Source organism: Agelaius tricolor, unplaced genomic scaffold, assembly GCF_023055355.1.
Source record: "Agelaius tricolor isolate 1412-34295 unplaced genomic scaffold, bAgeTri1.0.p SCAF_14, whole genome shotgun sequence".
NCBI classification, from domain to species: domain Eukaryota; kingdom Metazoa; phylum Chordata; class Aves; order Passeriformes; family Icteridae; genus Agelaius; species Agelaius tricolor.
Window position 1 is genome coordinate 10,835,366 of NW_027269274.1, and position 14,552 is coordinate 10,849,917.

General features: G+C 52.1%; 1 protein-coding gene across 1 annotated transcript in view; it reads right to left on the reverse strand.

Moving 5' to 3' along the window:
- Positions 1-14,552, reverse strand: part of PLXNA1 (plexin A1) — a 115,436-nt gene that overhangs the window by 20,500 nt on the left and 80,384 nt on the right. The window contains exons 13-23 of the mRNA XM_071439649.1: positions 13,292-13,443; positions 12,870-12,990; positions 12,397-12,533; positions 11,685-11,852; positions 10,725-10,818; positions 10,011-10,250; positions 9,709-9,852; positions 8,796-9,030; positions 7,292-7,434; positions 4,558-4,814; positions 728-794 (exon numbers count right to left, since the gene is read on the reverse strand). Coding sequence (XP_071295750.1) covers positions 728-794; positions 4,558-4,814; positions 7,292-7,434; positions 8,796-9,030; positions 9,709-9,852; positions 10,011-10,250; positions 10,725-10,818; positions 11,685-11,852; positions 12,397-12,533; positions 12,870-12,990; positions 13,292-13,443 — 1,758 coding nt within the window. The remainder of the gene's footprint in view (positions 1-727; positions 795-4,557; positions 4,815-7,291; positions 7,435-8,795; positions 9,031-9,708; positions 9,853-10,010; positions 10,251-10,724; positions 10,819-11,684; positions 11,853-12,396; positions 12,534-12,869; positions 12,991-13,291; positions 13,444-14,552) is intronic.

Genomic DNA, 14,552 nt, shown 5'->3' on the forward strand with positions numbered 1-14,552 from the left:
AAAAACAGAGCTTACACTGTGGTGTCCTCTTCTCCTACCCCTATGAAATTGGAAACAGGTGAATAAAAGGTAAAAGGCTCTGCAGCCTCATGCAGGTGCAGTTCAGAGCTCTGTCCCTGGCTGTCAACAAGCCCCTCAAGGCATCCATCCCCACCAGGGCACCTTTGTCAGGAGAAGCAGCAACAGAGGTGGAGATGCCTGCAGGAAACCATTCCCCTACCACAGAACCTCAGTGTTGGAGAGATGAAGGAAAAGCAGCAGCATTACATGAAGAGTGCAACACATCAAACTACAACTCGAAGAGGGAGAAACAGCCCCGATCACAGCCATGCCTACAGAAGGATCAGCTCTCAGGGCTTTTTCCTCCTGAGTTACACAAGCAAAGGCAAGAAGAGAAGAATGGGGACCACTCCAAAACTCAGCTGAGTTGCTTCAGATTTATCTTTCCTCAGGGCACCATTGTTAAAATCTGAAACCCACTACGCATTAAGCAATCCCGATCTGGATTTCATTTCCCAATCTCAGCTATTTCCCAAAAAGGAGACCAGAATCACATCTCAGAAAATCAGGATGGAAACAGAGATCTGGGAAGCAATCTCTGCTCTGGGAGGGAGCAGCAATGCTCAGGACCATGTCAGCCTGGGCTTTGGGCAGCATGCTGCCTGGCCCAGTGAGGCAGGAACCACCTCCCTGTCCACACGGGGTTGCCATCCCTTCCCCAACTCACCTTCAGAAACTTGTACAGCAGAAAGGTGAACCAATTTGTCAGCATCTTCTCTGCCACTGACTCCGTTCTGTAGGGAAGGTAGAGAGCAAAGCCATCAGCACAGAATATTAAAGGTCTCTGATCTCACCCGTTGCCACCTCACCCTTAGACTGTAGCTAAATTATTTTTGGCTTTAAAAGGCTTCATCTGGGAAAGAGGCTCAAAGCAAGGGGCATGAGCAGGCAGCACAAGCTCTGCTGGAAAGCCTGCCCATCAGCAGCCCCCCAGGAGAGAAAAAGCAAATTGGTCTCCAGTGTATTTGGAGAACTGCAACAAGCTCAACCTTGTCCCACTGGGAGTCTCACCAGGGGATGGATGAGAAGCTTTCTGCTTCTCCATGGTACCTTCTACTTCAATGAACTTTGTTTCTTCTGTGTTGTCCCATTGGAAGCAGGCAGCTCTCTCCACAGGAGGATTGTATGAGGCACCTAAGCCAAGTACAATATCCCCAAATGTACCTCAAACTCCCCAGATAAAGCACAACATGAAAGAAAGGCTGAGGTAGCAGGCAAAGACAGACCTAGCTAGAAGCCCCTTTCCCCACCTGGGAGCTGCTGTTGCCTGGTCCTGCAGTGCATTCAGTATTGCCATTGCCCAATGCAGGGCACCAGTACTGGTGACATGGGACTCCCCTGCAACCCCTAAAGCAGCCCTTGATCTCTAAAGCATCAAAGTTCAGGAGCCATAATAGAGCAAGAGGACATTGACCACCACCAGTCCACTGGTACATGGCCTTGGTTAAAGCCACAACCAGATTTAGGTCTGGAAACTTTGACCCAAATACATTTTTGGTCAAACTTATCCTCACTACTAATTCAGCTGAAAACAAGAGCATTAAAGAAGGAGGGAATAAGAGCAGTGTTTGGAAACTTAACCTGTTTTCCATGTACTTTTGGAACACAGACACTGTGCCAGGCTTGGAATTTAACCCTTCCGTGCCTGCATGGTGAAATTTAGGGTTGCTGTGTGTCTCCTTGGAGTGAGGTGGTGATGTAGGAGTTTGCAAGTGTACACTGCTGCACCCACTTGCTCTGAAAGAAATTTAAAAATGGAGCTGTGCCTCTCAGCTTTTGGATACACAGTTAAAGGAGGCAGCCAAAGCTGCCCTGAGAAAACCTATATATTACCCCTAGTTTCCTACAGCACAGTTCAAATACAAATGCCAAAGCAGCATAACGGGGAAGGTCCAGGGAGTTGCCTGTGTCTGCTGGGGACCATGCACAAAAGGGAGAGCAGGATCCCTCAGGATGGGTGTGAAATGTGTGAATAGAATGAGGGACCTCGTGGGGCTGGTCCTGCAGCCAGGATGTGCCACACCAGCAGAGAGAGGGACATGGAGGGTGACACCAGACCCTGTGAACCCTGCAGCCCTACAGGTGCAGCTAACATGCCTGTCTCTGCACCACACCTTAGCTCTCTGCCATAAGATTAAAACTCCCTTAACATGTCCATTATTTTTAACATGGCCTTCACTCCTAAAATCTCCAGCTTATCCACCCATTAATTATCAGATCAGCCACTTGCAAATGCAGATGGTCCTGAAAGCACAGGCAATACTAATAACCTCAGGGACATGGCTGCATTCCTCTTGCCCCAGGGAAACAAATACAAATGGTTGACTCAAGAAAACAAAATCCAGAAGGACCCAAAATGTTAGAGCCACCAGAAGGAGTCCCACTGCCCAATTCCATGCACTGCCCAACTGCAATGCCATGCCCAGCAGATGGGCCAGGAGCAGTTCCCAAAGACCAGATGGCTGGGGCAGAAAATCCACTTTCCCAGAGTTTATTCAAGCTGACTCAGTGTCATATGGTCCCTTCCAAGGTTTTCTCTTGTGCTAATGGGGCTTAGCCCTTTTTGTCCTCCCTGGAATAGCACAGCTCTCCTTAAACCATTTGAGGACAGCATTACTTGAGCCTTCAGGGAAGGGAAGGCTTCATGCCCCCACCAGGAAAGAATAATCTACCACAGGGAACAAAAAAAGGGAGAAGGGACATGGAGAGAAAGCCAAGGGAGAATTGGACTGCAGCTATTCAGCAGACATCCTCCCTGGCCCTAGAAAGGACCTGACAAGCCCATAATGCTTATCTGAAGTGCCACCACTCAGGCTCTGGAGGATGTTTGTCTTTATCCATGATAGAGCCAGATGCCACAGCAATGGGGGGATTATCCAACAACCAAATAAATAAGTAACAGCTCTCCCCAGTTAGATCAATGCTAATCCAGTTGCCCTGGGCAGTAAGCACACTCTCACACCCAACAGCAAGGCTAATCAAACAGATAGAGAAGCACAGCTCTCTGCACCATGGCTTCAAGAACAGTCTCTTTGTTAAATATCACTCAGGGAGGCACAAGCAAGGTGCTGGCTAGGGGACTTATCCCTGTCCTAACTGCAATGGCCCTCGAGCACTGTGGCTGGGGACTGGCAGTCTTTGGGCACTGCTGCAGGCTGGGCTCTGCCCCTGTGCTGCTGCCATGGCTCAGTCACTGCTGCTGCTGGCCTCCTTGTGATGCCTTTTATTTATATTTTATTGATTTACTTCAGGAGCTGGAAATGCATTCTAAATATTTCAGTGAAACCTGGTGCTATGGAGGAACGATTGGAAGAGAAGAGCCTAAGAATGCAGTCAGGGGACAGGGATGGGGAACAGTGGTTGGCACCTCCAATACCCACCCTACTCCCAGATAGCCATCAGCACAACACACCCCCTCTGACACATGCTAATGAGATGCTTTGAGACATTAAGGGCACCCTTGTAATGTAAATGACACAGAGAGAGTAAGAAAGCAACGAGATGGGTAACAGGATGTAACTGGGACCAGCTCACACCTGGGTCTTCTCCAGGTGTTTGCCCAGGGCCAAGCATACAAAACCTGACAGATTTTGTCCAGTCTGGCCATGCCATGAACATCAGTTTATCTTTGAAAGATCCCTGGGTTTCTAGAGCCTTTCTGGTGACATGCCAGCCTTGTGCCTCTCAGCCATCCCTGCATCTCTGACGAAGGCTGGTGGCACCAGGCTGCTGGATGTCAGCATGGGGAGGCACCACATGGCGTGCAAAGGGAGAAGATGGTACCGAGGGCCTTGAGCTAAACCAGTGGAGCTTATTAATAGTTTTTGTTCAGGACTTGGTGTATCTTTCAATATTCATCAGCCCGTGATGAAGGAGAGCTCAGAGCTATCGTTAAATATTGATGGGGCAGGCAGACTCACGGCAGGGCTTGGCAGGCTGCCTCCTGCTTGCACTTCCCCCGGCCCAGAGAGACTCCCAGCCTGCAGAGATCTGAGTGACTTTCCCAGGAAAGCCCCCACGTGACTGGCAAGGCAGGTAAGCCCTGAGGAGACAGCAGGGAAGGGAGGACTCCTGCCTGCTGCCAGCCCGCGCTGGCATCCACACAGCCACCAGGCAAGGCAAGAGCTGCCCCACATGCCAAGAGATGTGGGGGACCACCTGGTCACCTTCCCTTCTCCAGGTGACCTACAGGCACACACCACAGTGCCTGGAACCAGCCTGAACAGCTGGCAAGCACCTTGCTGTCTCCTTCCCAGGCAGCACGAGCTCACACAGGCCAAAGTGGAGTGAGAACATCCCATGGGTGCTCCTGAGCTGGCCGGGGCCACATCCCTTTCATACTTGCACACAGACAAGCAAGGAAATGCTTGACCATAGACTCAGTGCTCTCAGTGCCACAGCCAACACCAAAGCCATCACTGGTGGCATCCTCAAAGGACACCAGCTCATGTGCCTGGGCACTGTCCCACATCTCCAGCCTCTCAGGGGGACACTCACCTCCGCAAAAGCAGCTTGGGGTGGTTCTTGCTCTCCAAGTTCTTCTCAATGAGGTCGGACAGGAGCTGTTTCAGCACCCCTGTGGCATACTCCATCTCGCCCTGCAGTGCTGTCATGATGAGCGAGGCCACGTTGCCGCGGTCCCGCATGGAGAAGCTCCGCTGGGCCTCCAGAGTACGGATGAAGGTCAGCAAGAAGTGCTTCTTGTTTAGGAGCTGACCAAAGAGGGTCAAGGACTTCTCCACATTAGCCTGGACCTGCAAGGATAGAGCAAAGCTGAGAGACAGGAATGATAGGGATGATAGTGATGAGAAGGTGGCTGGACTGAACCACACCCTGAATTCACTCTCAATCCCACAAAATGAAATTATGAAAAAGGGTCAAAAAGCAGCTGGACTAGGTCTATCCCTACTACCAAGCTTCCCCTTTAGTGATCAGTCTCAGTTCCTCCACAAGAATTATCTAGTTTGTAAAATCCCAGCATCAGGTTAACACAGTCTCAGGGCATCAATGTATATATGTCTGTATAGACACACCCTTCCACACAAAGACTCTCTCCCACTTGTGTGCAGACACATAAACACATTTCCCTCCCATAAACAAACACTCCTTCTCTCCCAAGCACACACACAAATTATCATTTTCAATTTCAGCTAACAAGCAGCTCAATTTCCACCCAAGACACTGCAACATGTGCTTTGGGTATTACATATAAAGCAAATAAAGCCACAACCCCGAGTTCCACCAGCAGCAAACCCGCCTGGTTTGGAGGGATGGATTTCAGATAGGGAAATAGTAGCAGAAATCTGTCTCTGTCCCACGGCAGATGCACCCTAAAAAAGTCCCTGTACTCATGAGACATTTGAAGTTGCATTTCTGGCCATATTTGGCCATGTAGGACCCAGCAGGGATTGGGCTTGGATGCTTTCACACCTGCATTGCCATCAGCAGCCCAGCTCTGGCCAGCCCTGACCACATTTGTTATCAGAAATGAATATTTTTACAACACTCCGTTTTCCCACTAGAAAAGATGGTTTCCTCTGAATAAAAGCCTTCCTGTGATAAAACATCAGTTTTTTTCTTTAATTCCCCCCCTTGTCTTCCTGATTGGGCGAATAAGCATTAAATTTCGCTTCATGTCGGTATTTGGAGACAAAACAACACTTTTCATTTCAAAACACCAACTCAAAATGAAGAACAGAGTTTTGACACATCAAATCATTTCACTTCAATCAAAACTTTGGATTGGTGCTCTTCAGCTCAGTGAAATTCCTCACGGTTGTAACTTCCCTCTCCAAAATACTATTTTCCGCTTCCTGCTTCCCACCAAGTCCTTGTCAATTCCAAGGCCCCATGTTCAACTTGCTGATCATTAGCAGAAATAAATGAACAATACTGAGTTAAATATTTAATCAGGCTTAAATTCTCATAAAGCAGCCAGCCTGCCCCTAAAGCCTGCAGAGGAAGGGAGCTGGTACCGGTGCTCGCTGTGGATTAGCATGTGTGTGAGCAAGCTTCCTTCCGTCACTTGCAATAGCTAATGTTACACTCTGAGTAAAGAGACAAATAAAAGCAAACCTGATTAAATTATATGAAGCTTACACAACTCTAGTTGCTTTATTTAATCTCTTTTGGGGATTTTTTTTCCCCCTTCGCAAATTTAACCCCTTGCTTCCCAGACCAGGCTGAGCTGGTGTGCTCTCTCAAGCAGGATGTTGTGAGTTAGGAGCAGGAAATGGACAAAGTCCACCCAGCCTGCCATAGCAAATGCAAAATTCCTCCTCTGATACCCTTTTTGATACCCTTGCCACATTCCCTCTTTAGGGAAATTCTTTAAGAGCAAGAGCAGAGGTGAGAGGAGAGCCAGGCATCTGCACAGACAGGCAGGGCTGTGCCCCAGGGAGACCTACACGCCTGCTCTGGCTCTGAGCATCCGGAAACCTGAGCTGCAAGGGGAAATCCATGGAAACAGGGTCCCCACCACCCTCCAGAGCTGGGATTAGGGGCTGGGGAAACAGAGCAGGCAGAGGGCCAGGGCCCACGCTGTAGCCATGCTGGTGTACAACACCAGCACGTGCACTTGCAGTTGGTAAGAGCTTGTTGTGTTGTAATTAGTGACCGTGCATCTTGCACCAGGGCCAATTACTTCTCCTAAATACATTGTGAAGCCCACGTCGACATTAATTACTGTGCTGGGTCAGCAGTGAGGGGAAGCGAAGGTCACCCCCTCCTTCCTCTTGTAATCAAGAGTGGCCTCAGCAGCCCAGCACACGAGAGGCAATTGCTATGCAATTGCATGCACTAAATTATACAGAGGTGGGCAGGACAGGCAGGAGAAGAGAAGGAGCTGGTTTGGGGAGCAGAGGAAGGATGCCAAGGATGGGTTCTGCATGGGGAAATGGAGCCAAGCAAGCAGGCGATGTCAGACAGCCCTGCTAAAAACAAGCGACCAGTCAGGCATCAAACAAACCCAATTGAATAAAGCAAGTGCTGTAGAAAATGACAGCAGCAATGATATTAATATAAATATTGATATTAATGTCAGAGAACACAGTAACCATTTGGCAGCCAGTCCACATCCGCGCTGGCTGCCACGTGGAGAGATGCACCACGCCGGGCCAGCATCCAACTAAAGCATCTCCCCAGCCCAGGGGCACAGGGGCTCATGCAGGGGACTGTGCAGGGGCACATCCCCAGTGTGAAACACTACAGAGACAGACAGACAGACCCACACCTCCATCTCTTTCAGCACAGGGTGGTCTTCTATCCCCGGGAAGAGAACCCGCATGGCGTAGGTGCGGTAATCCAGAAAGGGGATGCCAGCCCCATCCAGGTCGTTGGTCAGCTCATTGATGTCTGTCTGCAGCTCAGCAAAGGCTAGGGAGGGAAAAGCAGAATTAAACAACACATCCTGGAGTCTCAGCACACAGCATTAGCACTCAGCCCCTCATCACACCCCCAGCACCCCACGGGTGGACCCTCCCCAAGGCATGAATATTCTCAGCATTCCTCTTCCTGGCAGGCTGTGATTGCTGTCCCTATCTCACAGATGGAGAAATTGAGCTGCAGAGTGTGGGGATGACATCCCCGGAATAAATGAAGTGGCAGATTTGGGAACAGAACTGCCAGGTCCCAGGGGGGTCAAATCCCCCCTGCCCAGCACTTGCAGCCTCCCAGGGATGCTGGGGGCAGGGAGGAACAGCAAGGTTTGAACAAAAACAGAGCTTCTTGGGGAAAATGTTAGCCTAAATCACAAGATTGCCCTAATTTCTTTTTGACCTAAATACTACTTGAGAGAAGAGCTTGAACACACCCACCCCAGAACCTCCCGATCCCAGCAGAGGCAGCTGTGACTCCCAGGGGAACATGATCCAGGGGGGTCCTGAACCTTTAATTGCACCTACAGGGAAAAGCTGATGGGAGAAGAGTCCTGGAAATGCACCAGGGAAGGGGGTTGGGGTGGGGGGAGAAAACCCTCAGAAAAATCAAATTAACAGCACTTTAAAGGGAGCTGAAAGCCAGGCAGAGGACTTCAGGCTCGTCAGCCTGATGAGAAAAAACAAACCATCAGCTTGAAAGGCGTGCTATCTTATCTGTAACTAGTGGGACTAGAAAAGAGAAAAGGCAGGGAAGAGATTGTGCCTTTTAATTAAAAGCAGATCCTTTTATCTGCCAGCTGTGGAAGACAAGACACCATCCCCTCCACCAGCTCCCTCCCCTCTCCCTGTCACCAGTGCCATCCACAGGCATGTGGAGGGATGGGGACTTAGGGGAGCAAAGGTTTGTCTTTCCTTCCCCTTTTTATTATCTTGTTTTCAGTGCCTGCTTCATTTGCAGTGTCCGGGCTGCTTGCGGCTGTGGCTGGCAGGGTCGGGGCCTCTGGAGCCAGCTCAGGGGGATAATGGGCAATTAGGTTTTATCAGCAGTATCATACAAGGAATTCTGTCCAATTTCACAGCTTCTGTCTGTCACATAATGAGAGATCCACTGCCCACTCACAGGAAGCCTTCGCTACCCTGCTTGCTCTCTTTTTTCCCACTTGGAGAAACAGAGAAGAACTTCTTAACTGGAAAAATCCCCAAATCCCACCTAAAAATCCCACTTCCACTGACAAAGCAGCTCTGCCCGTTCCCATTCCCTCTCTGAAAGGCAGTAAGGAAAGGGTAGGAGCACGCTGAGCCTTGGAGCAGCAAGAAACACCCAAAGACCCCCAGGCTGATGGCAAAGGGATCCCTTACCCTCTTTGCACTCCAGGGCCACCCGGGACTCCAGGTTGTCCATCTGCAGCTGGAGCCGTTTCAGGGTGCGGTCAGCATCCCGGGACTTGCGCTTGTAGGCGATGAGGACGATGATGATGATGAGGAGGAGCAGGCCGCCGCCGCCGCCGATGCCGATGATGGCGGGCAGGGTGAGCAGGCTGTCCGAGTAGATCTGCAGCGTCCCCGGCGAGAACTCGAACCCTCCAGCCTTGATCTGCACCACAGCAGGGCAAAAAATGGAGCTGCTGTCAGGGAATGTGTGCCACAGGGAGCCCTCCCTGCTGTGCCCACCGTGCTGGGAGCTGGGGCGTGACTCCCAGCCCAGGGCAAAGGCAGGCACGGCAGGAGCACTGCGAGGCGCTTCAATGGCACGCAGCACACACGCTGCCAGTGCACGTGGAGCCGGCACAGAGTTTGATGTCTCATTCAGACAACATTACAGTAACAGATGGGATGTAAAGCGAGTTTCCCCACAGATGGGGAGCCTGGGGAGGACTGTGCTGGGTCCCTTTTAACATGGCAGAGTCCTGGAGCGTGAGCACTGCTGTACTACAACCCCCCAAACAAAGGACCCTGCCTTGCAGCATGTGCCAGCACGGAGGGGGAGAGGTGGGAATCCCCCCTGCCTCGCATCCAGCACCAGCCAGGGCACAGTAACACCAAGCTGAGTGTGGGGGAGGGTGACAAAGTATTTGGTCTTACCAAACAAGTAATTAGGAAGAGGGATGCCTAGGGAGCAGGAAGATGACTCCTGTGGAACGCTCTTGCACATACACCTATTATCTGGTCCTCATTCAAGGACGAGCACACAGCAGGGCTGGTGCTGGGATAAAGACTGACACCCTGAGACACATGAGGCACAAGGAGCAAAGGCACCAGTGTCAGCACTTACTGTGACTTTGTGTTGGCCAGTGAGGTTGGGGGACTCGCAGAGGAGCTGTGTCTCAGAGACCGTGAGGGTGCAGGGAGTGTCTCCGATCAGCACGGTGTAGTTGAGGCGGGAGTTACCAGCAGCTGGTGGGAGCAGGTTCCTGCCCTTTGAGGGAACAAGGAATGAGACTGTTAGCTCTCATGCAATGGGGAATGTTTAAAAAAACCCGACACACAGCAAAATATTTGCTCCAGGAGAGACAAAATGCCACCTCCACAGAGGGACATGTCCCTGCCTCTGCCCCCAGGCGCAGACTCTTTTACCTTGAGGATGAGGGGAGAGCTGGGCTTCAGCTCCAGCATCCCTGTGGGGCTGAGTGGCTCAAAGACAGGGTCTGGGTAGTAGACAAAATTGGTGGTGTTGATGATCAGCAGGGCCTGGACGTTATCCATGACAAAGCCGATCTCATCCGGGCGGTCGCCGAGCTCGGGAGGGCTCCGCACAGGGTTGTCAATGGAGGGAGCGTAGCACACCATGGTGGTGTCATTGTAGACAGTGCAGTTCTGCAGGACACACAGAACGAGGTCAGACCCACTCCCAACAAGGTGGGCAGGATCAGACCCCAAAGACTCTCCTGAAAGCAGTGGCTCTGGACACAGGGTTCAGCTTTGGAATCTCCTGTTCTGTTCTATCAACAGGCATCACATCCCACCCCAGGGCAGAGACAGACTCCTGTCTGCAATGGATGTGCAAGGGGTGGGAAGCTGCAGATGGGCTCTTTCTGTCAATATCCTATAGATGTCCCACAAACCTCCCACCAGTTTTGAATGCTGAGATATCAACTCTCTCCTGAAAGCACCTGGCTGGAGGCTCTGCAGAGAGATTGGTGCCTCTTTTTGGGGCAGGAGCCTCTGGAACTCAGCCTCTCCAGACCATCACACCTGAAGGGCAAAGGGTGCACTTTCTGCCCCGTGTTGCACACAGACAACATCTCTCCTCTTTGTGCTCTGCCCCCAGCCCCAGCCAGCACCACTTACATTCTCCCTTTCAGAGCTGCAGTACTTGGCCCGGATCCTGGGCTCTTTGATGGTGGCCAGGTTGGTGCCAGTCACAGTCAGCAATGTCCCACCACTAGAGACATGGAGACAGTGGGTTAGGAAAGGCAGCTTGGCACTGGATCTCCAGTTCCAAGAAGGAAACAGCCATCATCTCCAGCCAGATGCCATCTGCCCCAGCCTGGGTGAGCCACCATGCCCCAGGTATCTCTTATCCCACCCATATGTTGCATGGCAGGACCTGGCATGCACCAATGTTAAATCATTTCAGCTGACCCAAAGGCCAACTAGAGATATAAAACCTGATGATTAACACTGACATCCCTCTCTGTGTGCAGGTTTAGGGTCTGAAGATGGCTACCAACCTAAAGTCAACTAAGCATTCACAACAGGAAAGCATCCAAGTACAAGCTCCTCTCTGCCACCCTTTCTCCATCACAGAGGCAGTGGGTGACAGGAGAGGCTGAATTCTGCCAGGTTTTCTCCATGATTTGGTGTTAAAAGCCCCATGCTCCCAGAGACCTTGGCCATGCCTCTGGGGAGCTTGCTCCTCATCAACAGCCTGGGGAAGGTTTCCCTTGGCACTAGCTCTTAATGGATTCCTTCACCTCCTCTCCAGCCAATTCAAGCCTTTTAGAAAAATATGTAAACATTTCAAAAAATCCCCCGATGGGAAATATTTTAATTTTATTTGCCGCCACCAAATGTCAAGCTGAAATTAAGCAGATCCAAAGCACTCTCTGCTCTTGCCCCCTGCCAGGCTGAGCACTGTAGGCCAGGAGTTAGCAGGGCCCTGGTGCCAAGCCATTGCTCACACTCCTCTTGCCACATCTCTGGAGTGCAGCCTGGCAGTTATCACAGCACTGAGATGTGCCCATCAGGAGCGGGAAATCCATACGGGAAACAGTCTCCCATTCATCCCACAAGCTCCTTGCAATTCACCTGTTGATGCTCCATTCAGGATCAATCTTCTGGATGGTGGGGTCCTCTGTGTAGTTGTACTTCACCTCTGGGTTGCTCAGCTCTGCCCGGTTGATGTTGATGAGGATGGGGGAGCCGCCGGGGGTGTGCCCTGGGGGCGTCCTGCAGCGAATCTCACGGGCGCTTCTCCTGGGGCACAAACACACAACCCGTCAGTGCCCGGGCAGGAGCGGGGCCAGGGCAGCCAGGGAGCCCCAGGCCCCAGCCCCTCTCCCCTTCTGAAACAGCTGGGGGATGAAGAGAGAAAGGAGGAAAAAAGAAAAAAGAAAAACCCAAGAAATGAAACAAAAGGCAGGCGGGAAAGACTGAGCAGCTCCTGAGCGTTCCCATCATGCGGCGGCTGCAAACAGCAGCGATTAGGGCTGATAACCAGTAATTACCGCAGGAAAATATTTAAAGAGCCGCTCCATTATCATCCCTAATCTAAAAATTATCCACTTCATGCCTCAGGGCTTTGTGCTTTTAGAGAAAAATCTCTGTTCTTAGGGCTCTTCCTGCAGCCTCTGACACACAGAGGTTTCAAGAGGAGACACCTTTGGCCACCCAGGGGGTTTGGCTCCCATGGTCTCTCCTGGCTTCCTAGCCCAGGCCTCTGGCTGCTGCTCTGTCTGGGGGTCCCACTGCCTTTGAAGGTGCCTGTTGCCCACCCTCCACCACCCTCTGTGCCCCTCACCATGAAAAAGCACAGGGCCGTCCCCCGATGGTCACGGAGACGTTGCTGCCAGCATTGAGGTGGGTGCCTTCGATGGCAATCCAGGTGCCACCAGAGAGTGGGCCCCGGGCTGGGACAACACGGGAGAAAGTGGGCATCTGTCAAAGGAAAAGGGCATCCCTGGAGTCAGACAGGCTGGAACTGAAATCCTTACCCCCAAGCAGCTTCAACCAGGTGACAAGGCCACAGAAGAGAGGACCTGTGAGACAGCAGCAGTACTAAAGCCTGGTAGTGCCAGCAGGACAGTGGGGAGGCAGAGCAGGGGCAGCCTTGGAGAAATTCAATCATCATGACTCAATGCCTGACCAGAGAACCCCTGCCTCCCCCTCAGGAAAATGATGACAAATTTTCCAACTCACACAGAAAACCACCCAAAACCAACCAGCATCATCTCCCTTTTGAGGTGACAGACCTGTCCCCAGCACGGAGCTTACCACAAAGGTGAAGGTCTTGGGAGATATGGCCCGGTAGCTGGGCGTGCAGTCACGGATGCACACTTCTACCCGTGCCTCATGCACCTTGCTCTGGCTGGCATCTCCGATTTCACACACAATCCTAAGAGATGAGAGTAAGAAACTCTCAGTGTCCTGGCACCAAGACACCCCCTGTGCAAAGCAAAGGTCTCAGGTGCCAGCAGATCCATGAGAAACCAAGGTGGTGGCAATTGACAGTGCCAGCCCTCAGAAAAGCTTCCCCAAAGCCTTTGAGCTCTTCCCAGAGCTCAAACCAGCAGGTACTTCCCTCCCAGTTCAGCTCTATGCCTTTTGCAGCCACGGGCAGCATTTGAACACCATCAGTGCTGTTCTAACCCTCCTGAGGTGACTTGGAGCACGCCCAGCCCTCAGCAGGCACTTACTGCTCGGCGCTGATGTACTCGCTCTCGATGGGGATGCACGGCACTTTGCCCACTCGCACACCCCAGCGAACATCCTCAAACTTCAGGCCCAGGTTCTCGCCAGTGATGGTCAGACGGGTCCCTCCTTGTCTGGGGCCAGTCTCAGGGAACAGCTAGGAGAGAGCATGGTCTGTCACCAGGATGCAGAGCCACAGGGATACCTCACTGAGGCAAGCTGCAGCCCAGGCAGCTGCAGGATGTGGTTACAAGCAGCAAGGAGCAGACAGGTGATGAGAAATGCCAGCATATCTGTAAGCTGCCCACAAGGCAGGAACGACCTCCCCAGTGACAGCTGTATCCACAAAATCCCCCCAGGAACAAGCCAGGAGACATGAGATGTGTCCAAGCAGAGGGCTGGGATAGGGACACCCTCCTGCAGGCACAGACATCTCCTAGATGACAAGGACACAACAGTTGAAGGAGACAGGGTAGCATCAGCTGAACCAGCAAGGAAGCCCCTGGATCTGCCCGGCTTTTGGCCAGGTCCCAGGTGCCCAGGGATGAGATTCCCATGTCCAAGATGTCCTCAAAGGAGAAAGCATCTCCAACAGGTCCCTGCAGAGGTGATATGGCAGGTGGGGGGAAATGCTTTTCTCTTCCCCAGCAATCCCTTTGCTGAGGCCAGTTGGGAAGGGAGGGGACCTCAGCACAGCACCACGCCTCATTTACCAGGATGATGCCCAATAAAGCAGACAGGTGTGGCCTGACAGACAGTGGCAGAATGAGGGATGAACAGAGGTGTGGGCCCTGTTCCAAGGTATGTGGGGATGCTGCCTCTAACCAGGCAATTACAGGCAGTTTTACATCAGTGATTGCTGGCCCTGGGGTCAAGCGCCCACCTGCAGCACTGACTGGGATGAATGGCAGAGCTGCATGCCCTGAGTGGGCCTGGGGACACAGCTGGGTCCCCAGTGACACAAAGACACAGCAGAGGAGAAGGCAGCTGCAGACAGCAGCAGAGAGAGGGGAATGCAGGCTGGGTCAGTCCAGGAAGAAATCCCAGCCTGACCCAGGGGAAGGGATGGTTCTATTGCAGGTGATGGGCTCCTCTGCTCTCCTGGCTGAGAGCAGCCTCTCCTCCCCTCTAGCACTGCCAGGCACCTCTGCCTGCACTAAGCCCAGCTCCTGGACAGGTTCAAGCCACGACCAAGCACGTGTAAGCTCTTTCCATTCTTGGCAAAGCTGGGCAGCTGTAGCCCTGGGGCCTGAGCCAGATGGATCC